Source organism: Pelodiscus sinensis, chromosome 1 (genome assembly GCF_049634645.1).
Source record: "Pelodiscus sinensis isolate JC-2024 chromosome 1, ASM4963464v1, whole genome shotgun sequence".
Taxonomy (NCBI): Eukaryota; Metazoa; Chordata; order Testudines; family Trionychidae; genus Pelodiscus; species Pelodiscus sinensis.
In genome coordinates, this window is record NC_134711.1 from 71,674,112 (window position 1) to 71,701,311 (window position 27,200).

Below are 27,200 nucleotides of genomic sequence, written 5' to 3' on the forward strand. Positions count from 1 at the left end.
GGGGCACCGGGAGCAAAGCCGATGCGCGGCGGGGTGCCACGCTTCTGAGGCTTTGCTCTGGCAAAGCCTCAGAGGCACGGGACCCCGCCGCTGGTGCAGCTTTGCTCCCGGTGCCTCTGGTCTGCTGGGGACCGTCTCCAGCAGACCAGGGACACCTGGAGCAAAGCCGGGGAGGCGGAGGGGCGCTGGGGCGCTGCCGGTTGGCCTCTTAATGGGGGGTAGTCTTATAGTCTTAATGGGGGGTAATCTTAACTAGAAAAGTAGGGGGTTGTCTTATACGCCCAGTCGCCTTATACATCGGAAAATACGGTACCTTTTAAGAGTTTGGCTAGCTGTTCTTCAAACTCCTTTTTGGCTTTTCTTACTACATTTTTACTCTTAATTTGGCAGTGTTTATGCTCCTTTCTATTTACCTCACTAGGATCTGACTTCCGCTTTTTAAAAGATGCCTTTTTATCTCTCACTGCTTTTTTTACATGGTAGCAATCAAAAAAGCAAATAGGATGTTAGGAATCATTAAAAAAGGGATAGAGAATAAGACAGAGAATATCTTATTGCCCTTATATATATCCATGGTATGCCCACATCTTGAATACTGCGTATAGAAGTGGTCTCCTCGTCTCAAAAAAGATATACTGGCATTAGATAAGGTTCAGAGAAGGGCAACTAAAATTATTATTAGGGGTTTGGAACGGGTCCCATATGAGAAGAGATTAAAGAGACTAGGACTTTTCAGCTTGGAAAAGAGGAGACTAAGGGGAGATATGATAGAGGTATACAAAATCATGAGTGGTGTGGAAAAAGGTGAATAAGGAAAAGTTATTTACTTGTTCCCAAAATATAAGAACTAGGGGCCACCAAATGAAATTAATGGGTAGCAGGTTTAAAACAAATAAAAGGAAGTTCTTCTTCACACAGGGTATGTCTACACTTGCACCCTAGTTCGAACTAGGGATGCAAATGTAGGCATTCGAAATAGTCAATGAAGCAGGGATTTAAATATCCTGTGATTCATTAGCACGATCTCGCGGTGTGTTACTCCGCTCAACAGCTGTTTCGAAAGTGAAAGTGCGTGCCAGGATGCGTTAATTCGAACGAAACCCCTTGGTTCAAACTAACGTTACTCCTAGATCTTTGGTCTGATCCAGTATGGCCATTCTTATGGTTTTATATTATAGTCTTATGTTATTGCAAGCACCTTATCTGTCTAGCAATGCTTACAGTCTCTGGGGTAGAAGTGCTTGCAGAGAGACCTCTCTAAAAGTGAACTTGCAGAATTCAGCTGTTTTGTCCATGTGTCACATGCTTGGGTTCAATACAAGTTATGATGCATTATTATGACTATAGCACTGAGGAGCCCCAGTCATGAATAAAGACCCTATTGTGCTACACACTGTACAAACACAGAAGATAGTCCTTGTTCATTTTTAACTGAGACTCTGTGTGCGCACATATTTATTGTTTGGTACAACTATTTATTATTTGTATTATCATAGCACTTTAGAGCCTTCATCATGGAACCGGACACCTCTGCATTAGGTGCTGTACAAACACCAAAGAAAGATACTTCTTGTCTCGGAGAGCTTAAGCAGAAGACAAGAGACATCAGACAAATAAAAAAAGAGGTGCGGGTACAAGGGAATGAGAACTTTGATCAGGCACTAGTCTGAGCACATGAGTAATTCAACTGTTGTCAACCTCTTTGTGGGCCTCACATCAAAGGATAGTTTGAAGGAGGGCTTTTTTTGTGGTTGTTTATTGGAAACTTCTCTCAAGCATAAGGGCATCTTGGGAAAAAGCACAAAGGTGCTTTATTTGAAAATGTAACTAGCAAGTGGTGGAGGCTAGTGTCATGGACCAATCAGAGGTAGGAATTGCCTTTTTGATGAGAATTAGAAAGATTAGAACAAGTGGAGATTCATTGTGAAGGGTTTTGAAAGTGAAGACAAATAGCAAGCTATGAAGCGATACAAAGGAGAGAGTGATAGAATCAAAGAGACATGCTAAGGTTAGAAAATGATCTTTGCAGCAGCATTCTGAATGGATGTCAGTAGTATAAGAAAAAAAATTAAAAACACAAATAGTTCCGCAGCACCTTGGAGACTTACAAAAATGTACATGGTATCATGAGCTATTGTGGGCACAACCTACTTCTTCAGATAAGTAGCAGACAAAGAGAGGGGATGGGGAAGGAAAGAGTAGTGCAAGAAAGCATTTGTTAAGGCCAGAGAAAATGATGTTGCAGAAATTGAGACATAAGATGAAGAGAGTTTCAGCTGCCTGTACACTAACCCAAGTATTAATGTTGCTATGCTCAGCCAACACAACGCTTCCCTTGGTATCTGAAGACCAAATATATTTATGGGCCCTATTCTGTTTTAATTGAAATCAATAACAAAATTTCTGTTGCTTTAAAGGGGAGCAAGATTAGCTGATAACTGAATAACTAAGTCACGTGCAAGTATTCTCCATGGACACTTGGAAGGAATTAAATACTTTCTTTGATTCACTTTCAGCAAATTCATAAATGATTACCAATCTCAGGGCTGAAGACATATTCATAACCCCTGTGCTCCTGTTACTTGAGGTATTTTGGCTAGAGGATCTGTATAATCTTTCAATCCCTGCCTATTTCTTCAACCCCACTCTCTCTAATATTTTATAAAGAGTATCTGCAAAATGGTGTAGAATAGATGGCACAGCATTCCAAGGTTCAGCCTCTTAGGCTACATTTATACAGCTTTCCTCTTCCACAAAAGTCTATGCAAGTGAAGCATGGATTAGCATATTGCTGCACTTCATTTGCATAATTAGGAGCTGCTTTTTTGCAAGAGGTTGTTGCGCAAAAATGAGCCGTCTACACAGCACCTTTTCGTACAAAACCCCCTCTTGTGCAAGAGCCGTTCTTCCTAATTTTTTCAGAAAGAATGGCTCTTGCGCAGGAGGGGGTTTATACACAAAAAGGCGCTGTGTAGATGGCGCCTTTTTGCACAAAAATCTCTTGTGCAAAAGGGCCTCCTAATTAATTATGCAAATGAAGTGCTGCAATATGCTAATCAACGCTTCATTTGCCTAGGCTTTTGCCAAAGAGGGAAGCAGTGTAGACATAGCCTTAGTGACTCAGATATGCCATTCTGACTCCTTTGCTTTGATGGAATTCTCCAGTCTTTCCACCATATACACTGGGACCTTAAATGTGTAGAGTTCTTTTAGAAAATCTACTGAAAGAATTTTTACTTGCATTGTAAGCTCTTTAAGGCACAGACAATCTATTTGTTATTTATGTAGTATAGCATATTGGGGGCCTCTTGGCATTACTCATCATGAAAATGCAGTTTTGTTTGCTTTAGGAAACAGAAGCACCATTATTGGTCTCTAAAGAGTGGTAGTTTGTTTTTCTGGGGGGAGATGATGGGATGAGGAGAGGGGGTTGGGCCCAAATGAGACCATTTATTAGTCCAATCCTATTCACCACATTCAGTCCAGACTGAAGATGTATTAGGTTAATGTTTTCCTTCTTATAGTGGGTAAATAGACTATTTCCTTTGATCAGTTTATTCATTTACCAGTTATGTAACTTACTGACATGTACCAAGTTTAGTCATTGAACAATACCTGTAGTCACCTAATATAACCCTCAAGTTAATAGCGAATGTTACAAATATTTGTGGCTATTTTGATTTGTTGACATACAAATATACCTAGTTTGATCTGTAATTTTTTTTTTCCTTTTGTGCCACTTTTCCTGGTGATAGCACGGACAGTAGGGATCAACAGACATCCTTTTTCTTGTAACTGGTTCCAGATCCTCCTGAGGGATTCCCACGTGTTCCCAAGCCATCCAGGAGATATAATCTCTCCAAAGTGTCCTGGATGGAACTCTGGTCCTCCTCCCAGTGGGACTTGTCTGGTAGAGTTCCAAAGGAAGCCTACCAGAAAGCATCCTTATCAGGTGCCCAGCCCATATCAGCTTCCTCCTCTTGATCCAGAGGAGTAGTGTCTTTCCTTTGAAGCTCTCTGGAATAGTGGAGCTCCTCACCCTTTCTTGACAGTAAGCCCAGCTTCCCTAAGGAGAAACCTCATTTCTGCTCCTTGTACCCACAATTTCATCTTTTTGGTCATTACCCAAAGTTCATGACCACAGGTGAGGATGGGTAAATTGCCCTCAAGCAACCCAAGAGCTTGCTCCCTATCTGGCCAGAAGGAAGGGAATGTGCAGTGGGGAAAGAATAGATTCAAATGGGAATTAATGCATTCACCTTGGCCTGGCTGCCCACAACTCTCCTGTCAGGGGACCAGGTAAAATCTGAGTGATTCAGTGAGCCCATGTTCCAGGCATCAGGTTACTAAGCCCTATGCACTAGGTGCAATATGGGAGCTGTGGAATGAATGCAGGATCACTCTGCAACCCCCCCCCCCCCCTCTCGGAGGCAGTACTCCACCTCCCACTTCAGAGACAGCACACAATCTTGCCCCTCCAGAGACAGGACTTGCCCCGTTTTAGCCACTAGAAATGTGGAAAATATGGTACAGGTGCAACCCAATACTTACATGAATCACCTAAACATTTAAAATAACCCCATAACCCCCCGGTTCTTCACCCTTTTCTAGTTTGCTCCTTGTGCATAGTTCATTCCTGCTAATCCTCCTAATAATAAGGTGACCAGACGTCCTCCTTTTGAAGGGCTTGTCCTCCCCAATAATTATGTCCTCCTTTGAAAAAAATTGTCCTTCTTGTCCTACTTTGCCAAAAAAAATCCCTATCCCGCGTTCCTTTTTTTTTTTGTTTGACCAAAAAATACTGGCTGTGGGGTACTTTTTGCGAGACCATCTGGCAACCCTAATATACAAGTATGCTTTTTTTGTCAACTCAGTGTCCTCCTCGCACAGTTTCAAATTCTGGTCACTTTATAATAAGCATGTACTCCCACTCCAGGCCTACAAAGCTGAGCAGTAGGTTTTGATGATGGGGGGGGGGGGGGAGGGAGGAGAAGAAAAGAGGGAACATTTAGGGTTTATTGATAGTGATGGAGGGTGGGGGGGGGGGGAGATTGGCTAGGCACCAGCGTACATCGGAACAGATCTATGCAAAGCTGCATTCATCTACCTTATGGTCTCTCAAGGCTGGCAGGTCTGCGAAGCCCAGCACTGCTGCTTCTGCTGGTTGGAGGCTTCCCTGTGGGCCGCAGGTGATGAGGGTAGAAAGGCTACAGGGTGCACGCTCCTCCTTTGAGGGACATGTTGTTGGCGCCTCGAAACTATGTCAAGTGCCTCCACGTGCTAGCGGGAAGGGGCCTTATAAGGAGCTGTACTAAGGGTCAGACCGCGCGTGGGGGCCAGTCTGTGCCGAGACAGGGCGGTGGAAGCAGGAAGGTCGGTGTTGCTCGGCCCGCACCCGGCGCTGGTTAACAGAGGCGCGCAGGCTTGTGCAATCGGACCCACCTGGCCCCTGGCCATCTGCGAGGCTGGCCAAGCGGCAGGAGCAAAGCCCGGGCTGGACTCGGCATTTGGGCGCCTGCAGACCTGTTGCACGCGAGGCGCAGGCTGCAGGCGGGGGATCCACCTCGGCTCTTTCTAGCGGCTTGCTGGCAAGTCAGATGAAGCCGCTCCCCAGCCACTCGGGACCGGCCAGGCTCGCAGAGCAACACCACTATGGACCTGGGGCGCCTGGCGACACGGCTCCTCGGCCGCGGCACGATCTGGGGCGGTGGCTGGTGGAGAGGGCCAGCCCCGCGGGGTGAGGGGAGAGCTCCCGCTGCCCCGCGCTGTTTCTCTGCCGTCGGGCGGGCAGTCCCGGAGGGCGCGTACGAGCGAGTGTTCAGGGCCGCCTTGGAGGAGCCCGAGAAGTTGTGGAGAGAAGCTGCCGGGCAGATCCAGTGGTACAAGCCCTGGGTCAAAACCGTGGAGAGGAGCAACCCGCTGGTTGCCTCCTGGTGAGCAACTCCCCCGCCTCTAGGGGCGCCTTCGGAGCTGCAGCTGGAGGCGCCAGAGGCCGGCGGGCGCGCAGACCTGGGGGGGAAAGCCCAGTGACCTCCCCAAGCTTACCGTGGGGGCCTGGAGGGAAGAGAACGTCCCAAGTGGGGTCCTGGTGTGTGTGAAGAGCAGCCAGTGTCCCCCAAATCTCTAATGGGGGTCAGATAAGTGTGTGGGGAGAAGAGCTACTGCCTCTAGAGCAGTGGTTCCCAAACTTTTCTGCATCATGCCCCCTTGATTTTTTGAGAAACCCTCATGCCTCCCCCCCCCAAAAAAGCAGCAAAAGTTGGGGTGGGATTGATGAGGGTGTGGCTGGGTCGTCTCGTGCCTCCCTGGAATTTCTTCACCGCCCCTCTCCCCCAGTTTGGGAACCCATGCTCTAGAGTCTAGACTATATGGGGGGGCCTGTGGGGAGGAGCAGGGTGGCCCCTTGAGGGAGAAGTGGTAAGTATCCTTAGCCTGTGAGGAGGGCCCAGGGTGAGTTTGTGCATGTGGTAGTCTGGATATGGCTGTAATAGTGTAGTTGATTAATTGATAAGCAAAAGCGTTTGGTTAATGCTCTAGACTACATGCATTTCCTCCCCCCCCCCATATTTGTCAGTAAATTTTTTTAGCAGGCTGGCTCTGTTCTGGCTCATGCTGGGTCCAGAACCTACCCCTGCTGCAACTCTGCATTTAAAGTCTTTTAGGAGCCAGGAAGTCAGGCAGCCCAGCTCAATGCTGGTTTGGGGAACTCAGACTCCTTCCCCCCCTCCCCCCTTAGACAGGGGCTGCTGCAACCCAACCCCACACTGCAGTCTCTTTATCAGAGGCAACAGCACTAGATGACAGGCAGTCAGTCAACAAGTGAAGCTGGTTTTTAAACTAGCTCAGCTTGTGGACCAGCTCCTGTCTGGCACCTTGTGCTGCTGCCTCTGATACAGTGGCTGCTGGCCCCGCTCCCCTGGGACTGTAGAATAGTTGACTAACTGATAAGAATTCATGAGGTTACTTGACTATTCAGTTAACCAATATCTAACATCCCTAGGTGGGGAGGAGAAGAGAATACTCCTAATGTTTAACAGGAATCAGGTGTGTTAGAGGGGGAACATACATCCTCCAGTCTCAGTCTTTAACTGAGGTCATTGGTGCACATCTGTGTGTTTCCTTCCCTGATCTTCACCACTAGCAACTTTGGAATACTAACCTGCCATAACAAATGTCTGTTTTGACTAGAAAACATGCCAAATATCTGTGTGTTGGCTCTTTCTGTAGCATGGTAGCAAAATTAGACCACAATTTAAAGATTACTGTACTGTTTATGCCAAGGGTGTATATAACAAGAGATTACAGGTAAAACATTACATCATTCACAGAAAGAATGCATGCCACTTACACTAAATAAAAATTAAATTACAAGCCATTTTTAGATATTTTAAAATCCTGTTACTTTTATTATGACCATTTCTAAAAGAGAATAAATTCATCTGCTACATTGATATGCACTCTGTGGAAAAACTTGTACTCTGGAAAGGACATTTTATTCTGTTGAATCTTGATTAAAATGAAATTTTTTGACCTTCAAAATGTTTTATATGTAGGCAATAGTACAATGCACCACCCTAATGGATATTAGTTAAAACAACTTACAAGATAATTTGTTACATTTTATACATTTCCAAATATGACTTCACCATTGAACACCTTTATATTAGGGAGCCAAGATAACATCAGAACAAGAATTTCCATTGCTTTCCCCTAGAAAAACTGTGTACAATATACATAAAAAAAACAAACAATCCTGAAACAGTGTCCCAGCTGTGTGTTTAGTAAATCTATGCCTTATGTCTTTTTTATGTTCATAAGTGAGCTCAATTAAAGTCTTTGTTTAGACTTTAATTTAAAAATTGTGGTAGTCAAGCATGTGATCTTTCAGAGTTTTCAATTTCCACTAGTTCAGCTGATAGACAATATTTTGTCATGAAAATGTAAGCATTATTTGTTCTGCATCTCTCCACTGCAATAAAATAACTGAGGAGAATAAACAGAATTTACAAGGGATAAATCCTTTAAAATAAGGAGGCCTGGATAACTTACAGCTGAGTTCTAAAATAGATATGAGGATTTCTAATGTTAATTTTGAATAAATCCCGGAATGCAGTATCTGGGAAGTTCCATAAGATAGAATACTAATACCATGCCAATATTCAAAAATAGCAAGTAGAATGTCCTTACTAATTATAGGAAAGTTAGCCCAACCTTATCCATGGGCAAAATAATGGAAGCTGGTATTGGATTCAATCAATAGAGAGCTAAAGGATAGGAATATAATTAATGTCAGCAAGGTTTTATTGCAAATAGACTTAGTCAAACAAACCTGATTTCATTCCTTTATGAGAGGATAAGTTTGACTGAGAAAGGTAAGTGCACAGATGTAGTATATTTGGACTTCATAAGGCATTTTAACTTGATGCCACAAGTCAAACACAAGTTATTGGGCTCAGCCTGAAGATAACTTGGTGAAATTCTATGGCCAGAGTTTTATGGAGATCAGACAAAATGATATAATGTCCCTTCTCTTTCCATATGCTCCACAATTGTTAATTTTTATCCAAGTTTATATGTTCATGTTTATCTGAAACAGAGTGAATGTGTCTATATATTATGTGTGTGACTATAGCACCTAAGAGCTCCAATCATGGTCCAGGAATCCGTTGAATTAGGTACTATACAAACACACAAGGCTATCTGCCCCAAAGTGCCTACAATCTAAGTTTGAGAGAAGAGACAGCAGATGTGGACTGAGCTGTCAATTGATGGATCTCATCTTCTATGATGCTGTAGGTGAGCGACTAAACCAGTCCTTGATTGGCAAATCCTATTGCAGGTATCACTACACATCCGCCATTTGTGGGTGCAGTGCACTCTTTTCCTATGCTTTTCTTGTAATGTTGAAATACGATGAGCCACTTGAATCATACGAGAGCTTGTGCAATAGTTTGCTGCTGTAGTAATCTTTCTTGAGCTGTCATTTCCAGATAACTGTGAGATATACCTCATGACTTCATGTTGGCCTATAAGGTATCTTTATAACCCTTATGCTGACTGCCAATAGAGCATTTTCCACAAAGAATCTGGCCACAGATGATGATCTTCAGTATCCGTGTATCATCCCTCCTCATAACATGACCAATCTCGCGAAACTGTTTAATAAGCATTGCTTCCATGGTCATGATTCTATACAGTTTAAGGACCTTCAGCAGATGAATACTGATGGGGGAGTACAAGGAAATAATGAGACAACTGATGACGTTGATCAATACTATCTGAGCCTGGCAGTAGCTTGGCAATTGTGATGGTTTTGTAGGCTTTTGGCAAAGGACAGTTTTATGGTGGGATTTGAAGGAGGATCATGAGGTAGCTTTGAAAATATTTATGGGGAGCTCTTCCATGAGGGGAAGCATAAGAGAAAGCACAGAAGTGCTTGTTTGTTTGCTTACTTGTTAAATTTTCAGTGGGGGCTGATACCATTGGTAGAGCAAAGGCAGGGGTCAACATTTCAAGATTAAGGGCCCTTTAAGGGTAAAACCCAGCCCTGGGAGAGGGCTGAGAGAGAAAAGCACCACAGCTGAGGCAGATACTGCTAATTAGGGTTCAGCTAGTGTTGTGTAAATAAGGGCTTCTGGAGGGAGGAGAAGAGAGATGCTCTAGCTGTGGAGCAGGAGTGACCCAGCTGCTAGCGAAGCCAGGGGCTTCTTGACTTAAGAGCAGGGCTGGGGAAGTTCTGGCCAGGTTAGCTCCCAGGCTGCAGAGCCTGAGGCGATGCCTGAGGTTATTAGGACTGCAGAGAGGCAGCCGTGGTAGGCAAAGGCAGCAGCTCCACACCCTCTTGACAATGATGAGTGGCTATTTCAGACAGCAGTTTGCCCCTGAGGAAAGGGGCTAGAGGATGACTGGTCATGGAGGCAAGGTGGATACAGGGGAATTGGGGGTTCTCAGGGTGGGGAGGATCCCAAAGTGCAGAGACAAGGACTGCTGATACCCCTTCCCAGAAGGGGGACGAGAGACAATTATAGTGGGCACTGCCAGAGAGAAGTGTTCTGAAGAGGTCTCTGTGATCTGGGAGCGACGAGGGTCCGGAATGGAGAGCATGGAGTGAGGACGTAGGGAGACACCAGCCAGAGGGAGGTGCCCTGTGGTCAGATAAAAGCTAATTCCTGTGCTAATGGCAGGAGGGCACCATGGTGGTGAGTCATGCCCTGAGACATAGGGGTAAGCACTGAAAGATTTTTCAAAATGTAGACCAGTAGCTTCTATTTTAGCCAATAGAGAAGGAGGGGCCAGAGGAGGGCTGCAAAGAGAAGAATAATATGATCAAAGCAGTGGGTCTGTGCAGCAGTATTTTAGATGGATATGAATGTGGCAAGACTGTATGCATCAAGGCAAACAAAAGATGTTGCAGTAAATGAGATGTAATATGGCAGGAATTCTACCTTGGTGGATGGATGTTACACAGTATGAATTTGGCAAAATTTAGACGTCACCTGAATGCAAGGGCCTAGAGAAAGAGATGTCAGATGCTCTGGTTATGGGTCTGTGTGTCAGATCTGGTAAGCTGGTGGGGTTGTCCACTAGGACCAAGATAGTCACTCTCCCAAAGCCTTTTCTTCTATCTACTAAGAATTCTGTTTTAGCCATATTAGCTGTTATCACAAGCAGAGACTCTGAGGAAATATCAGGGAGACCAGATGAGATTTTAGTATGGCTAAAAGATAAATCTGGAATAGAGATGCAGAACTGAGAGTTGTCAGCATAGCTGAATGTGTCTGGATAAGCACACCCAGAGAAGCTGCGGAGCAGGGCTACTCAACTTTGAAAGCTCTGGGGACTACAATGATACTCTCAGCACATGCCGAGGGCCATAACTTAAGTGTGGTTGCATATACATGCAAATGTATATGCAAATAGTTTTTCACACTGATGGGCATGAATACCAAGATTAAGGCAAGACTACACAGCATGTAGGCCCCATTTAAGTCAGTTCTGCTGATATTAATAAAATGCAATATTTACCTCATTTTCACCTGAATGAGGACACCTTTAATGAGCAATGACAGTCCAGCAATTTAACTACTAAAATGTGTATCAACAGAAAACCATTATACTGACCATTTTTTTTTTTTTTTTTTAATTTTGGCTCCTACCCATGGGCCGCATGTTGAGCCCCTTGTAAACCCAAAGTGCACTGTGGGCTGCAAACAAATGGGCCATGGGCTGTATGTTGAGTAGCTCTGGTATAGAGGAAGAAGAAAAGAAAGAGCCCTATGGAATCCCCATAGGAAGTTGGAGAGTCGTTGTAGAATATCCTCTGAAAGAGCAATTAGAGAGGTAGGTAAGAGGAGAATCATGAGAGTACTTGAGTCAGAGGCCGAGGAAGGACACAGTTGCAAAAAGAGCATGGGTCCTATGTCTAGGAGGATGAAGTACTGGTTCTGAGCTTTGGCTAGGAAGAGGTCATTAGAGACTATGGTGAGAGTGGTTTCTGTGTGTGTGTGTGTGTGTGTGTGTGTGTGTGTGTGTGTGTGTGTGTGTGTGTCTATATAGAATCATAGAATAATAGGACTGGAAGGGACCTCGAGAGGTCATGGAGTCCAGCCCCCTGCCCTCAAGGCAGGACCAAGCTCCGTCTACACCATCCCTGACAGATGTCTATCTAACCTGTTCTTAAATATCTCCAGAGAGGGAGATTCCACCACCTCCCTTGGCAATTTATTCCAATATTTGACCACCCTGACAGTTAGGAATTTTTTCCTAATGTCCAATCTAAACCTCCCCTGCTGCACTTTAAGCCCATTACGCCTTGTCCTGTCCTCAGAAACCAAGAGGAACAAATTTTCTCCTTCCTCCTTATGACACCCTTTTAGATATTTGAAAACCGCTATCATGTCCCCCCTTGATCTTCTTTTTTCCAAACTAAACAAGCCCAGTTCATGAAGCCTGGCTTCATAGGTCATGTTCTCTAAACCTTTAATCATTCTTGTCGCTCTTCTCTGTACCCTTTCCAATTTCTCCACATCTTTCTTGAAATGTGGCGCCCAGAACTGGACACAGTACTCCAGCTGAGTCCTAACTAGTGCAGAGTAGAGCGGCAGAATGACTTCACGAGTTTTGCTTCAACACACCTGTTGATATATTGTAATAGTTCAGTTAATACTTAACCAAACCTTTATGGAGACATTTCATATTGTACAGCCAGCATTAAGTGCCTACTAATTTTGAATGTCTCCTATTTGGGTGCCCAACTCGACACGCAGGACCTGATTTTCATAACTACTGAGTACTTGGAGTTCCTGGGGACTTCATTTGAAACTGTGGGTGCTCAACATTTTTGATAATGGAGGGCTGAGAGCCATGTTCATTGTATACACCCTGGTAGCATAAAGGAGGTGTAAGACTGGCAAGATTTATCTTCCAGAGACTCTCTGTGATATAGTCAATCACCTCTATTGGTGAAGTCAGACTTATGCCACCTCAGTGACAGTGTATTCCCACAAGCATGAGCATGTGGTCAGAGTGCCTCTGCTACTCTGGCTGACCTCACATTTGAGCTCCCTCTGGAGTGCTGTGGTGAGTGACACCCAAAAGTAGTAAAGACTTTTGAAACTATAGCTAAACTGATTCAAATGTGCCTAGTTTATGCCTGTGTAATCTTTTATTCAGTTTCCTCAGCTGCTCTACCCCAGGCGTCCTGATTCAGCCGCTGCTGAAACTGACCAGAAGCGAGAAAAGCCTGGTCTGCTGGGGTGGGGTGGGGGGGCGCACTAGCTGTGCCCCCCCCAGCAGACCAGGGAGACGCAGAGCAGCTTTTCTCGCCACGGAGGACGCGGGCGGCGGGACCGCCCAGACGCACTACGGTCCCGCCGCCCATGTCCTCTGCGGCTTTGCTCCGCATCTCCCTAGTCTGCTGGGGGGACCCCCCCAGCAGACCAGGGAGACGCGAAGCAGCTTTTCTCTCTGCGGAGGATGCGGGTGGCAGGACCGCCACAGCGCGTCTTGGCAGTCTGCTGGGGGGGGCGCAGCTAGTTCGGGGTTCCCTCACCCCGTTCTTAAGTAGGGATCTGACATAAGTCGGATCCACGTAACCCGGGGACTGCCTGTAGTTGGTAACTTATAAGGACCCGTCAGACGCTAGTAGCTGCTACATCTATGAACATATATGGAAAAAGGCTTCTAAACAGTGTTCCGTGTAAGCTGAGCACTTGGGTGACCACTCAAAGATTCAAATGCAAATTCAGTCTGTTGAATAGCAGAGCACCCACAGTACATATTTCTATTGGTAGTGCATATCTGCACACATCTCAGTGCACATACATTTATTCTGCATATGGATGGAAAAAGAGGAAACACTGGTACCAAACCCTAGTTAAATATGTAGATTGAGGAAGAATTGTCTTGGTCAGAGCACTACTTTTAAAGAGGTGGCTTTGGTATGGTGGTAAAAAAAAATCACTGATTTTAAACTTAATGCTTTCTCCACTGTTGCATCAATAAAGTCAGAAAAATTCTTTGAGAGTGTGACAGTGAAGTAAATAGTTTGTCTTAAACCTGTTTTGTTTTCTAGTTGCAAGGATTTTTTTTCTCTTCTTTTTCAGAAAATAACAGATCATATCTGGCTGGCATTCCGAGCATGGGGCCAACAGGATTTTAGACATGGCAATATTTAGAACATAGGCAATATTGAGCTCTATTACTGGATAGTTCCTTCTAGCAATCTGTGCTCATTCTTTTATATCTTTTGGCAGATTGTGACACCTTTGATCTCACGTTAATTATAAGAATTTGACAGAGTAGGGGACCTTGAATGGGTTTACTACTTCTTTCCAGGAGTCCAAAAGAATTATTTTTCTCCCCACTCCAGTGTGAATTGCTTTACAAAAGTGATTGAGGTTCCACAGGACTTTCCATATCTGATTAGACCAGCTGTCCATCAATTCCAAGTATCTTTTTTCTGACATTAGAAAGTGCCAAATGCTGGGGAAGGGGCAAGAAATCTTGTAATGGACAGTTACATAATGGCCTGCTTGTAGAAGAACTTTGTAACTGACCCCAGACAGTTAATGGTTGTCTTGTGTCCTGAATCATGAGGGTCTGTACCCTTTACTTTTACTCTTTTTGTTAACCCTCCTTCCAGATCCGCATGTGTACCCACTGAGGGAAAAATAGAAATTTTAGTGCCGTTTAGCACAATATGATGATTTACTTCACCTTCGTAATACAGGTAATTCTTAAAGCTTTTTCTCCTCGTTGCTGAAATCAGATACTGTGGACTCAGTTTTCCCTAAATCTAGTGGAGTTAAGTACTAAAATGGAAGTGAATTGATATTAGATGGAGAAGATGGAAGTTACTATAATGGATAACTGGAAAACTTCTAGAGATGTTTATGGGGAATTTGAGTTTGATGTGTGAAGATGTCAAGTCTTTGTCAGCTCAGCTTCTTAATCAGTAATGAACATCCAAACTGCCTTTGCTGTTTGGGAGCATCATGGTGCAGTATCTGCCAGTCCTTTTCAGCTGTACACAAGAAAGCCCGTACATCTGCCTCTAGAAATGCCTCCTAGAAGTTTGCTATGGAACCTCCCTTAGACCCAGGCCAGACAACTCCCTGTACACTGGCTTGAGGCAGCCAGCAGTACGTTCTAGCCTAGCACCAGTGATGCCACTAGGATGGACTCTGATGGGGCCTAATTGGGAGGCAAGGACACATGCATATAAGCATGGCAGTAAGGCTTCCTTCAAGTCTATGAATCACACAGCAACAGGCTGCAGTATGTTGCAATAGCTTGCTGGGCATTCTGGGAATTGTAGTTTCCAGTTTGCTTGGATGGAAGAGGTAAATTACAATTACTTTGAAGGGAATGGGCCAAGTGCCATTTTGAAAGATGTGTGGTTGTACTTTAAACTTGTGAGCAACAATGGTGGGCACTGTGAAGAAAGTAGTTGTTGCCACCAGTGTTCCCTCTAAGTTTTTCCATCCATGAGTGGAGTGAGTTCTGTCTTGTGTACCAATATTGAAGTAATGTGCACTTGTTTGATGTGTGCCACCGTTGCACCCACCAGTTAACAAATACCTTCTATACAAGAGCTTCAGGGGTTAGTTTGTACAGGATAAACTTAAACAACAAATAGTCTGGTAGAACATTTAAAGACTAACAATGTGTAGATAGTTTCATGAGCTTTTGTGGTCACAGCCCACTTCTTCAGATGACCATCTTTAGCATGGTCATCTGAAGAAGTGGGCTATGCCCACAAAAGCTCATGATACCATCTACATGTTTTGTTAGTCTTCAAAGTGCTACCAGACTATATACTTGTTGTTTTTAAAATTTATCTTATGTGCAGTCACAAGCACACAGAGGAATACAAAGAGCAAACTAAAAAATAATAGCCCTGATTTCCAGAATCTTGTTCTACCAACTAAACAGTACTCTCTCCATTTCTCCTTGAAACGATGTCCTGTAAGGAATGCACTTTTGAATGGTATAATGAAATGCCATTCTTGCTGTGCAATTTAAAGATTGCGTTTAGATGTCTTAAGTAATAACGAGGCTTGATACTATTCTGATTTTAAAACTTTGCTGTTTGTTTTCAATAAGACTTACATTTTTACAATGAGCACCAAGCAGATCTGTAATCTAAATTTGAACATAGGATTTCTTTTATTTAACATTAGTAATATTTATGAAGGGAAATGCCCTGCGAGCCCCTGGCACAGCAGGTCAATGCCTGCCTCTCCCAACCCGCAGGCTGCCCCGCACACCACACCACACCCCACCCCACTCCAGGCTGGTAACTTCCCAGCTCCAGGAGTGAAGCCTGTCCTGGTACAGCTGGCAGAGCATCTTCCCCGGACTTGGAGCTGGTTGGGGCCACCACTGCCTAACACACAACTCTGGCTCTGGTCCTGGTCAGGGCCGCCGCACAACACGCGGCTCGCCCCAGCAGCCCTGGGCCTGGAACAGCCTTGCTCCACCACACGGCTTGCCCCTCGAGTGGTCCAGCTCCCCTAGCAGCCTCACTCTACCATGCGGCCCCATGGACCGGGCCATGTGGCTGCCACAGAACAGGGACCGTGGGGAGGTTGCCCCAGCAGGGACTGCTTCACCTGGGCTAGCTACAGCACATGGGGCAGCTGGGCCATGCGTCGTTCTGCCGAGCCGGAACCCACCGCTCACCTTCCAGCAGGAAAGTGAGTGGCGAGTGCTGCTGTGCGACTCTGCAGATGAGGTGGGCAGGCCCAGAACTTTTTGTGCACGGCCGTGCAGGCATGCGCCTTAGGCCGCCACTGTTTGTCCCAGTTGGGTCTGCATGTATTAGAGCTGCTACAGCTGCATAGGGTGCCCGAGTCCCCCACTGGGAGAGCAGTGTAGCACACAAGGTCCAGGATTGTATATTCTCTCTCTGATGTGGAGAATGAGGTACTATGGGGACAGAGTGGGCAGTGGGGCAGGAGGTCTCTGAGGAGAAGTGGGGAGCAGTTGGAGTTTGGGGGTTTAGCACAGCCCTGCATCACTGGTGCATGGTGATGACCTGTGAAGCTGCTGTTAAAGCCCGGCAAATACACAGACATTTTTGTAAGCATGCAGGATTCTACTCCTTGTACTGAATGGCCATGAGGATGGATTGTGGCTCCTTTCCTCTGGTTTTCCCAGGGAGAAAGACCTCCCTCTTGTTGAATCCCATCTTTTCAACCAGAAATGGACAACTCTTTCTGCACTGTCAGTGATTTGAGAGCTACTCATCATTCCTTGGGTATCTACGCACCTGTGTTGAAGTGTAAATTCTATTGCCTGCTGCCCACAGAGACTATGTCTACATTGCGCGTTCTTGCGCAAGAAGATATGCAAATGAGGTGCGGCATTGTCTATTGCCATGACTCATTTGCATACCTAATGAGCCGCCATTTTTGCACAAGGAGCAGTGTAGATATTCATCACAGTGCCTCATTTGCATATCTTGCGCAAGAATTCGCAATGTAGACGTAGCCACAGTGTTATGGAACCTCCCTGTTTTTCCTTCAGAGACCTTCTGGACCATGAAAAAAATCAAAGATCTTGTCCTCTGAGCCTGTCCTCACAACATTCTTCCTCCCCAGACACCCCCTTCACAGATGAGAGATTTCTGAAGAACCCTAGAGAGCCATCAACCACCTTGCCTGCAGCCGTGCAAAGAGCCTACCCTCTTTGGGGAGGTTGTCTTGTAACTGTCTTCTCTTAGAGGCACTAATAATTTGGAATGTGAATGTGTAACAATTTACACTGTTAACCCATGAACCTTGGCCATCGGTTATGTTTTATGGTTACACGAAGCTCCCCTCACACGGCTGCCTCCACACATACCAGCGTACTAGCTGGTACTAGCTAGTACTCTTCTGAGTACTAGCTCCCATGGAGCAACCTTCTTTCCTCCCAACCTCCTATGCTGCTGCTTCTGATACCAGGGCCAACCATGTAACCAGTGGAATTTTCAGTGGTTACACGACCTCCTAATTAAATGCATTTTAATATCCCTATTAATAATGGAGAAATGGGTACTAAATGTCATCTGCATGGCTATACAATCAAGTTCAACCTTGGACATCTTTCCTCTCTGTTATCTCAAGGTAGCAAACATGGTTAAAAATGCTGCTTAGTGCCATTGCCAGAAGTATAGGATTGCCCCTCCCTCATATCAGGGTCTATCACCTGTGACTTAATTATGTGTTGAAGCAGATCTATTCTCCTCCTTCCTCTCCAGTTCAGGTGCAATAAAGAAAGAGGAGGCAAACAAGGTAAGATGTTGTTTAGGGATTGATTACAAAAGAGGGAGAAATGGGGAAAATAACCCCCCACAGATATGACAAACAAGGTGACAGCATCAGCAACAAAGAGGGCTTGAAGCCTAGACCCACTAAATCAACCCCTTTGGCTTTGTAATTAAAATAAGAAACCCCTAATTACCGTGACCTTTCTTTCCTGAAGACTTGGTAGTGGCACTGATGGAGGCACCCAGGACCTTTTACCCTGAGGCTGATTTAGAGCTCTGGGGGAGGACCACTGGGGGAGTCCTACGAGGTGCTTCAAGTAGGAATAAGAAATCCTCCGGAAAAGGGCTTATTTTCCGGAGAATCATGTCTAGACTGGCGCTTTTCTCCGGCTTACCCCAAGCCGGGAAAAAGCGGCAGCCATGTAAATGCAAATGCCGCGGGGGATATTTAAATCCCCCGCGGATTTGCAATTGCGAAGTGTCTAATCTGCATCCCTTTTCGGGAAAAGGGGTGCAATGTAGACACAGCCGTAGTGTGTGCGTGATGCTGATAATCCTCTTCATCCTTCAATGCAGGTGCTGCTGGGTGTCTCTATTAACTGGTGGCCCGGCCTACGCTGCTTCCCGTGACTCCCCTTGGCTGCAAAGGACGAAATGGAGCCAATGGGAGCTGCAAGGCTCCGTGGCACTAGTAAATAAACAAACTGGTGCAGCCAGTTAATGTATTTTCTCAAAGTTTTTGCTGCACACTTTCTAGACTGGTCTAGAGCTTTGATGCTGATTTTCTGTGGAATGCACAAGGAACCAAATTAAAATCTAACTCGTTTCAGTTAGGGAAGTGAAAAGCCTCCAGGGCATTACCAACCTGAATTAGATTTAATAGTTATGATCCTGTGATGAAAGATGCTACGTACGTGCAAATCTTATTTAAATCACTCTCTGTATTGAGACAGAAAAATCCTTATATTTTCTTTCCTTGCTGATACTAGACCTAATTCTGGACACAACCCAGACTCCAGTGCAAAGTACAATGTAGAGCAGGGATGGGCAATAAGTTTTGATGGGGGGCCACACCAAGAATTTGGTAAGTGGTCAAGGGCCACAGTCTTCCATTATATTAATGAAGTAGGTGCAGGGTCTGGGATGGAGGTTGGGTACAGAAGGGAGCTTGGGGGTAAGGGTTTGGGGTGTGGGATCTGGGAGGGAGTTTGGATGAAGGAGGGGATTGTGAACTGGGGTACAGGAGAAATTGCAGGGTCTGGGAAGAGAGTATATCCTGGGGTAGGAATACAGGAGGGGAGCAGGGATTTGGGCTGTGACCAGCGATAGCGGACTGGGGGGTGCAGAGTCTGGGAGGGGGTTGTGATCTAAGGAGGGTGTAGGAGGTGATGCAGTGTTTGGGAAGGTGTATGGGGGCTGGAGCAGGGGGTTCCGAAGGTTTGGATTACATGGAGTAGGGGTGCAGGAGGCTGGAGAGGGGCTGGGGTGCCAGAGGCAGGCTCTGGCTGGGAGACCTTACTTGGGTGCTCCTAGCAGGATCCTTAACCTGGGCCCCTGCCTTCTATACCCCTGTACTGCTGATAGCCGCTATAGGGGTCATGTTTGCTGCTGCAAACACTGTGAGCCTGGGGGATGAGGGTGGCGGGGCACTTCACATGCTTCCTGTCTTGCAAACAGGCAGCTGCTATTGGCTGGAAATCAGCCAATGAGAGTTACTGGAGGCAGGAGCAGTGTGAGAAGCCTCTGTCTCCTTCCCACGGGCCTTCATAGAAGCACATGGCCTTGCAGCTAGCTTTCCTGAGTGCCGAGTATGAGCGGGGCAGGCAGGGAGCTGACTGAGGCTCCTGTGGGCAGGATCCAGCCTGTGGATCGTATTTTGTCCAGCCCTGATTTAGATCATCCTCGTTGAATCCTAGGGTTTATACATGCTTTCCTTCAGCTGTTCTTTCAGACTGTTCTGGGGAATATGCACAGAGAGGGAGAGGTATATACAAGCCAAGTCAGACAAAGGGGAGACTGGCTGGGGAGATCATCAATGGAAGGCAGGGGAATAGGATTGAACATCAAAGTTCTTCTTTGAAGTTTATACCACTTTTGTACAGTTTAGTATTTCAACTTTATACAACATTTAAATCTTGTATGTAAAATTGCAAAAAAAAAAAAAAATCCCAAGTTTGTGAAACAGTTTTTAATTAAAAGTGACAGTTCTCTGTAAATATCTGGCTATTGAAGGGACGTGATTCCCTGCAGATTCCTAATCTTTATACAGTCAAAGTATTTTATTACCCAGCTAATTGGCTAATTTACCAATTTTTTTTTAGCAAATTCATTTTGAATTGGTGCTTATCTACATAGAGGATGTGTCTAGACTACAGGGTTTTGTAAACAAAAGTGGACTTTTGTCGACAAAACTATACCTGTGCCTACACTGCTGCTGAGTTCTGTCGACATAACGTTGACACAACTCAGCAGTTTTGTCGTCGGCTGTAAACCTCATTCTATGAGAAATAACGCCTTTTGTTGACAGAGTTCTGTTGACAAAAGGCATTTTTGCATCTACACTGTCCTTTGTGTCTACGCTGTCATGTTGACAAAGTGGCTTACTTTGTTGACAGAACTGGATGTAGTCTAGGTGCTCTTTGTCGACAGAAGCTTTGTCAACAGTATCTGTTGACAAAACTTCTGTCAACAAAAGCCTGTAGTCTAGACGTACCCTCTAGAGAGTGGCACAGCTGCAGCACTAATGCTTGGTGAAGATGCTACCTACATCAACAGGAGAAGTATGAGTGACAGAAGGCATTTTAGTGGGAGAAAGCTTCCTATTAATATAAGATATCTAGCCGAGGGTTGGTTTGTTATAACTATATTGCTCAGGGTGTGGAAGTTGTGCTGATGTCCAGTTTAGAGGGAACACTGATACCAACATAATTTAGTAATATAAGTAATCTAACAGTGGGGGCCTTCTGATTGGAAGACAAAGTTTCATCAATTGTCAAGCTGACTGTTCTCTCTCCTTCCCAGAAATCAGTCTTGTTAGTTTGCAAAGATCTTTATCTAATATTGTACTTTTTTTTCTCTCTTTCAGGTTTGTGAATGGAGAGCTGAATATTTGTTATAATGCTATAGATCGTCATGTTGAGAATGGACATGCAGACCAGATTGCTATTATATATGATAGTCCTGTAACAAACACTAAACAGGCTATAACTTACAAAGAAGTTCTTGAACAGGTATGGTTGATGATAGAATCCTGTGTTCTAGAAGCAGATAGAAAATGTCACATTTCAAGGTATATAGATATTACAAAAATATGTGGGTTAGAAATAACCTTCTCTTTCAAACTGCATTTTATTTTTTTAGTTGTTACAATCTGATTTATAAACCTCACTAATTGTACCCGTTGTTTCTTTCGCCTCTCTTTTACACTGGTTATTTAGGCAAAATAGCTACCGTTTCAGTTTTTTTCAAAGTTTTAAGCCCCTTTTACCCCTTCAACTGCCTCTGTATTGAAAAACAAAGTGCATAATCTAACTTTCACGTAACTTATCAACAAAACTAGTCTACCAGTAGTGATAGTAAAAAGCTTATAAAAAGGAAAGCATACACATTGATCAAATGCACAATACAGCAACAAAACATCACAATTAAAATTTAAATGTTACAAGAACAGAACTTCTGAAACATGTGCCTCGTCCACTCATTTTTAATCATTGTGGAAGTGAAGTTTCTCATGTGTACCTACCAAATCAGTTGACAATAGAAATGAAAACTGATGTTCACTCTCCGAGATGTATATGGTTCAGGAAAACTGTACATATGCAGAAAATATTTGTTTCAAATTCTATTAGTATGTGTCCCAGATCCTAGTGAGGACCCCCTCCTGGTCACTCACTTGGACTGCTGTAAGGGGAATGCAAGTTTCTGTTGCTATGGAATGGTATCCAGCCATTCCCTGAATATCAAAGTCTCCAGGCATAGATTTATCAGGCACCTACTTCTGAGAACTGGAATCTGCTTTCCAATTGCCTAATCCCTCTGGGCATTGGGCTGGCTGTTAAGACTTGGTTAATAAATCCGTTTCCCAGCACTCTACCCAAAAGATGTGAAACAACTATATCAGGAAAAGCGGCAAGGAGTCCTGTGGCACCTTATAGACTAACTGAAGTGTAGGAGCATAAGCTTTCGTGGGCAAAGACCCACTTCGTCAGATGCATGTAGTGGAAATTTCTAGAGGCAGGTATAAATATGCAGGCCAGAATCAGGCTGGAGGTGACAAGGTGGATCCAATCAAGGAGGATGAGGCCCACTTCTAGTAGCTGATCTGGAGGTGTGAATTCCAAGAGAGCAGAAGCTGCTTTTGTAGTTAGCAAGCCATCCAGAGTTGATTGTGTCAAACTTGAAGATGAACTGTAGCTCAGCAGTTTCTCTTTGAAGTCTGGTCCTGAAGTTTTTTTGCTGCAGGATGGCTACCTTTAGATCTGCAATTGTGTGTCCAGGAAAATAGAAGTGTTCCCCTACAGGTTTTTGTATGTTGCCATTCCTAATATCAGATTTGTGTCCATTGATTCTTTTACGTAGGGACTGTCCAGTTTGGCTGATGTATATAGCAGTGGGGCATTGTTGACACATGATGGCATATATTATGTTAGTAGATGTGCAGGAGAATGTACCAGTGACAGTATGGCTGATCTGGTTAGGTCCTGTGATGGTGTTGCTGGTGTATATATGTAAGCAGAGTTGGCACCGAGGTTTGTTGCAAGGATTGGTTCCTGAGTTTGAGTTATTATGGTGCGGTGTGTAGTTGCTGGTGAGAATATACTTCAGGTTGGCGGGTTGTTTGTGGGCTCCTACGCTTCAGTTAGTCTATAAGGTGCCACAGGACTCCTTGCCGCTTTTGCAGATTCAGACTAACACGGCTACCCCTCTAATAACTATATGAGGGACATGCAGTAGACGTGAAGCACGTAGGGTATGTCTACACTACCACCCTAGTTCGAACTAGGGTGGTAATGTAGTCAACCGGAGTTGCAAATGAAGCCCGGGATTTGAATTTCCCGGGCTTCATTTGCACGTTGCCGGGCGCCGCCATTTTTAAATGTCCGCTAGTTCGGACTCCGTGCTCTGCGGCTACACGCGGCACGAACTAGGTAGTTCAGACTAGGCTTCCTATTCCGAACTACCGTTACTCCTCGTTCCATGAGGAGTAATGGTAATTCAGAATAGGAAGCCTAGTCCGAACTACCTAGTTCGTGCCGCGTGTAGCCGCGGGGCACGGAGTCCGAACTAGCGGACATTTAAAAATGGCGGTGCCTGGCAACGTGCAAATGAAGCCTGGAAAATTCAAATCCCGGGCTTCATTTGCAACTCCGGTTGACTACATTACCACCCTAGCTCGAACTAGGATGGTAGTGTAGACATATCCTTAGAGAGTGTAGAGTGTGTGTGTGTGTGTGTGTGTGTGTGTGTGTGTGTGTATGTACTAACACCTTTATCTCTAGACTGGGCCAAATGTCGGAAAACCCCCTTCTTTTGGAAGCCCCCTTATTCTTCGTGGAACAAGGAATACAGGGGCTGCCAAAAGAGCGTGTTTGCCAGAAAAACTCCTGTAGTCTAGCCGTACCCTCACTTAGTTGGGACAGGAGGTGCGGGCTCTGGGGTGGGAATGAGGGATTTGGGTGTGGGAAAGAGTGAGAGGTGCAAGCTCTGGGAGAGAATTTGGATGCAGGCGGATGTGGAAAAAGGGATGCTGGCTCATGGGGGAGGGGGCTCCAGGCTGGGGAGTGTTGGGCTCAAGTGGAGGGTTGAGGTACTGAGCAAGCCACAGGTTTGTGGCTGAGGGTGCAGGAGTTTGGGTTGGGGTGTGTGAGGGGCTAAGGGCAGGGAGGTTGTGAGTATGATGGGCTCAGGACACAGATTTGCAGTGTGTGGATGGTGCAGGAGTGTTGTGGCAGAAGACTGAGGATGTGGGGGTGCGGGAGTTTGGGGATGTGAGAGGCTCAGGACAGGGGGTTCCAGTGTATGATAGGCTCAGATTTGGAGTCGGGGTGGGAGGTACATGAGTGTTATGATGCTGTGGCCAGTGGAGGGCTTGGCCTCAATTGGGGGCTTGTTGCCAGGCTTCATTTTTAAATAAAATATTATGTCAAACATAAAAGGTTTCAGCGTTGTTTTTATTTGAGAGGGTTGGAGTACCTGTTTTGAGTCAGGGGTCACTGACCCACAGAAAAGTCAGTAGAGGCCACACAAGTGAGATACAAAAACACAACCCCTCAAGCCTCATTAATGTGGCCCCAATGGTGATAGTGGGGGCAGGGCACAGGATGCTGGTGGGTGCTGGGGTAGGGAACAGGGTGCTGGGGCAGAGTGCCAAGGCAGGGGACAGGGTGCCAATGGGTGTTGGGGGAGGGGACAGGGTGCTGGTGGGTGCTGGGACAGGGTACTCATGGCAGTGTGGGCGGGGGGAGGGGATAGGGACTGGTACCTGGGGATCCTGCAGCTGTGAACCAAGGCCCAGGCAGTGCGTGGGCTGCTCTCCCATCCCTCAAATAGTGGCATGGTACCTGAAATGCCAATCCGTCATACACTGGGGACTTTCTTCCCTTGCTGCCTTCCTGTGCGGGGGGTGGGAAGGGAGTGGGAGTCCTGGACTGCACCAGCTCCAACTGCTTGGGAAGCACATGCTTTGCTCCTCCGCTCCCCACAGCAGCTGTGTGCTGCCTGAGCAGTTGGAGCTGGCACAGTCCCGGACTCCCATTCCCTTTCTTCCTCCCCTGCGCACAGGAAGGCAGCAGGGGAAGAAAGTCCCCAGCGCGCGATGGACCAGTGTTTTAGGTACCATTCCAGCTGTTTGGGGAGGAGAGAAGAACAGCCCATGTACTTCCGGAACCTGGCGCACAGCTGCAGAACTCTCCTGCAGGAAGCCTGCACTATCTCCATTGTCCCTAGAGGTAGCAGTAGCGTCAGCGTGGGGTTCATCTTGCGGGTGTGGAACAGCAAGGCGTGGCCCCCGAAAGCCTCGCGATTGACTGGTTGAGCCCCCAGGATAGACCAGTCGATTGCAATTGGCGGGTTGGTGACCATGGCTCTAACTCTACAATGACATCTATAGAAGCCTTTCATTTTTATTGATTGACTTTCATGATTTTTTGACCCACAAAGGATTTAAAGGTTAACTAACACACTGTAGTGCAGTGCCACAGCTATTCATGTACTTCAACATTTATTGATAAAGTATGCCTTGTTTTAAAATAGCTGTCTTGATGATGCAATATCCTTGCAAATCTTGTCCAGGGTGTCCCCTTTTCAGTAATTTACTTTGGAAAAATAATGTAAAATGCAACTCTTTACTTTATTGAACCTGAAATTGATATTCAGTTTCCTAGGTTTGTAACAGTGTATTCTGTGCAGGTTTGGGGTGAGAATAATAGTAATAAATAATATTGTGTTGAATGAGAGCTGCACATATTTACTTAAACATCCTCTCCAATCAAGCCAAGTCAACAGGGGGCATTGGTTAAACCAGCATGAGTATGTAACCAAACTCACGCTGAAGGCAGTAAGTCATAGAAATGCCAACAGTGGAGTCCTGCCTAAATATGGTCTTTGAATTCTATCCAACTTACACATATGTTCTAATTTACACATTTTCTTGGTCTTCTATCATTTGAAGGAAAGGGTGCCAGATTTCTATATACACCACAGTTTATAAACATATTTAAAGTCTATTGCTAAGCCTTTTGAAGCTGTAGAGTTGGGAGTTTATATATAAATCCCCAATTTCCCTGAAATATTCAGTTTTTGCACATTGAGTCTTACATTATACTTTACTGTTATTTTAAAAACAGATATTTTAATAAACTTATTCTTTCCCAGTTTTGACCAGTTATGCCAGTGGTGGGCAATGCAAGTAAGGCAACAAGGTAAGCCATTGGCAGGACTCAAGATAGCTCATTTATGCTGAGCATCTGTGGGCATGGCCCTACGCAGCTCTGAGAGGCTGTGGTTTGCCGTATATGGTCAATCGGAACTGTGAGGGTCTGTGCCTGCAGATATTCAGTGTAAATGAACTGTCTCCTGGCCTGCCAGTGGCTTACTCTGATGTGCTGAAGGTTGACCACCACTCCATTATGTAGTATTGCTAATCCCACCATCTTAAAATCAAGAGATTTGGTGTACATAAATCATGAGTCGCTATTTTTTTTTCAAACAGACCAATGTAGATATATATTGACGTTGGTTCATAAGTGTCTTTAGTGCTTATTTGGGCCTTATTTCTAATAGGTCCGAGCTCTTTACAAAAACTACATTGCTGCATCTGAAAATGCTTTACCAAACACTTCAAAAAATCCTACCTTTTTAATATCAACCATGTTGCTATGCATGCCAGTTTAAGAATACAATGAGAGTTATTGGGATGACGACCTCTTCTGGAGTGTTGCACATTCAGCAGTTTCCAGTAGCTGTTGGGAAGGTTTCAAATCAGAGCAGGCCGGAACATTTGTTTTTGTTACAAGTTAAGTAGATAATACTGCTGCACATTCTAGACTGGAAAATGGTTTTGTTCTTCTGCATTAGGGGGAAAAAGAATGCTACACGCAAGCCTGATCACAAGGGAGATTGAGAAGCGTAGCAATCAATAGCACTTTTCTTGTGTTCCCCATTTTGTTATGATCCAGGACTTGTCTCCACTTCCCCTACTCATCCAGTTTTGTTATCCCCTCTGGAAACCAGGCAGTTTAGAATCTACTTGATACTATTTCCACACGCACACAATTGTTTTTCCACTCTCTGATTTTGTTGCAGATGGAAAGCATGTTAGTAGATTAAAAACTGTATCTTCAGCCTCTAGTTTTTAGGTGGACATAGCAGTCCCAATACCTGAAGAATGTTGTCTTAGTGGTAATTTTTTCCAGTAATTTTTGGACAGTTGCAGAACAAATTTTTAACTCCAGCACAGAACTTCAGGTGTAGCATTGTCTAAGTCTTCATAAGCAGTAATAAAGCTAAAATTTCAATGGAAACAGAAAATTAGTTGATTTCTTTGAGTCATATCTTGGAAGACCATCAGGATTTCATCACTGTCAATGTTTAATATATCCACATTTTTTTTAAGCAATTAATACTTCCCAGAAGCAGGCAACTCTTGAATTATTGTTTCAGAAACCACCCCGTCCTCCCCCCGAAAATCATCCCTAGCCCATGTTCTAAGAAACAGAAAGTAAAGTTGCAGTTCCCCATGTTGTATGTAGATATATGCTGAACTTTGCCAGGTTGTTCTGTTTTATTACTTTCAAACTAAGTTTTGAGGGGTTCTCACTGGTTACTACTACTTGCTACTGTTTGGTGAAGACCATGCTACCTTGTTCCACCTTATTTTATTAGTTGACTCTCATCTGCACCACACCAATGCTGTTATTGCTCGTATGCCTCTTTTCACTTTGTGCTA

At 45.0% G+C, this 27,200-nt stretch overlaps 1 protein-coding gene and 1 long non-coding RNA gene across 5 annotated transcripts in view; one reads left to right on the forward strand and one right to left on the reverse strand.

Annotated features, from left to right (window-relative positions):
• Positions 1–5,244, reverse strand: part of LOC142829957 (uncharacterized) — a 99,904-nt gene extending 94,660 nt beyond the window's left edge. For both annotated transcript variants that reach the window (XR_012904928.1, XR_012904935.1), the window contains exon 1: positions 5,108–5,244. This is a non-coding gene — a long non-coding RNA (uncharacterized LOC142829957). The remainder of the gene's footprint in view (positions 1–5,107) is intronic.
• A 268-nt stretch (positions 5,245–5,512) lies between these two features.
• Positions 5,513–27,200, forward strand: part of ACSS3 (acyl-CoA synthetase short chain family member 3) — a 126,654-nt gene continuing 104,966 nt past the window's right edge. For all 3 annotated transcript variants that reach the window (XM_006118478.4, XM_025182327.2, XM_025182328.2), the window contains exons 1-2: positions 5,513–5,933; positions 20,841–20,985. In XM_006118478.4, the coding sequence (XP_006118540.2) occupies positions 5,653–5,933; positions 20,841–20,985 (426 nt within the window). In that variant the 5' untranslated portion in view covers positions 5,513–5,652. The remainder of the gene's footprint in view (positions 5,934–20,840; positions 20,986–27,200) is intronic.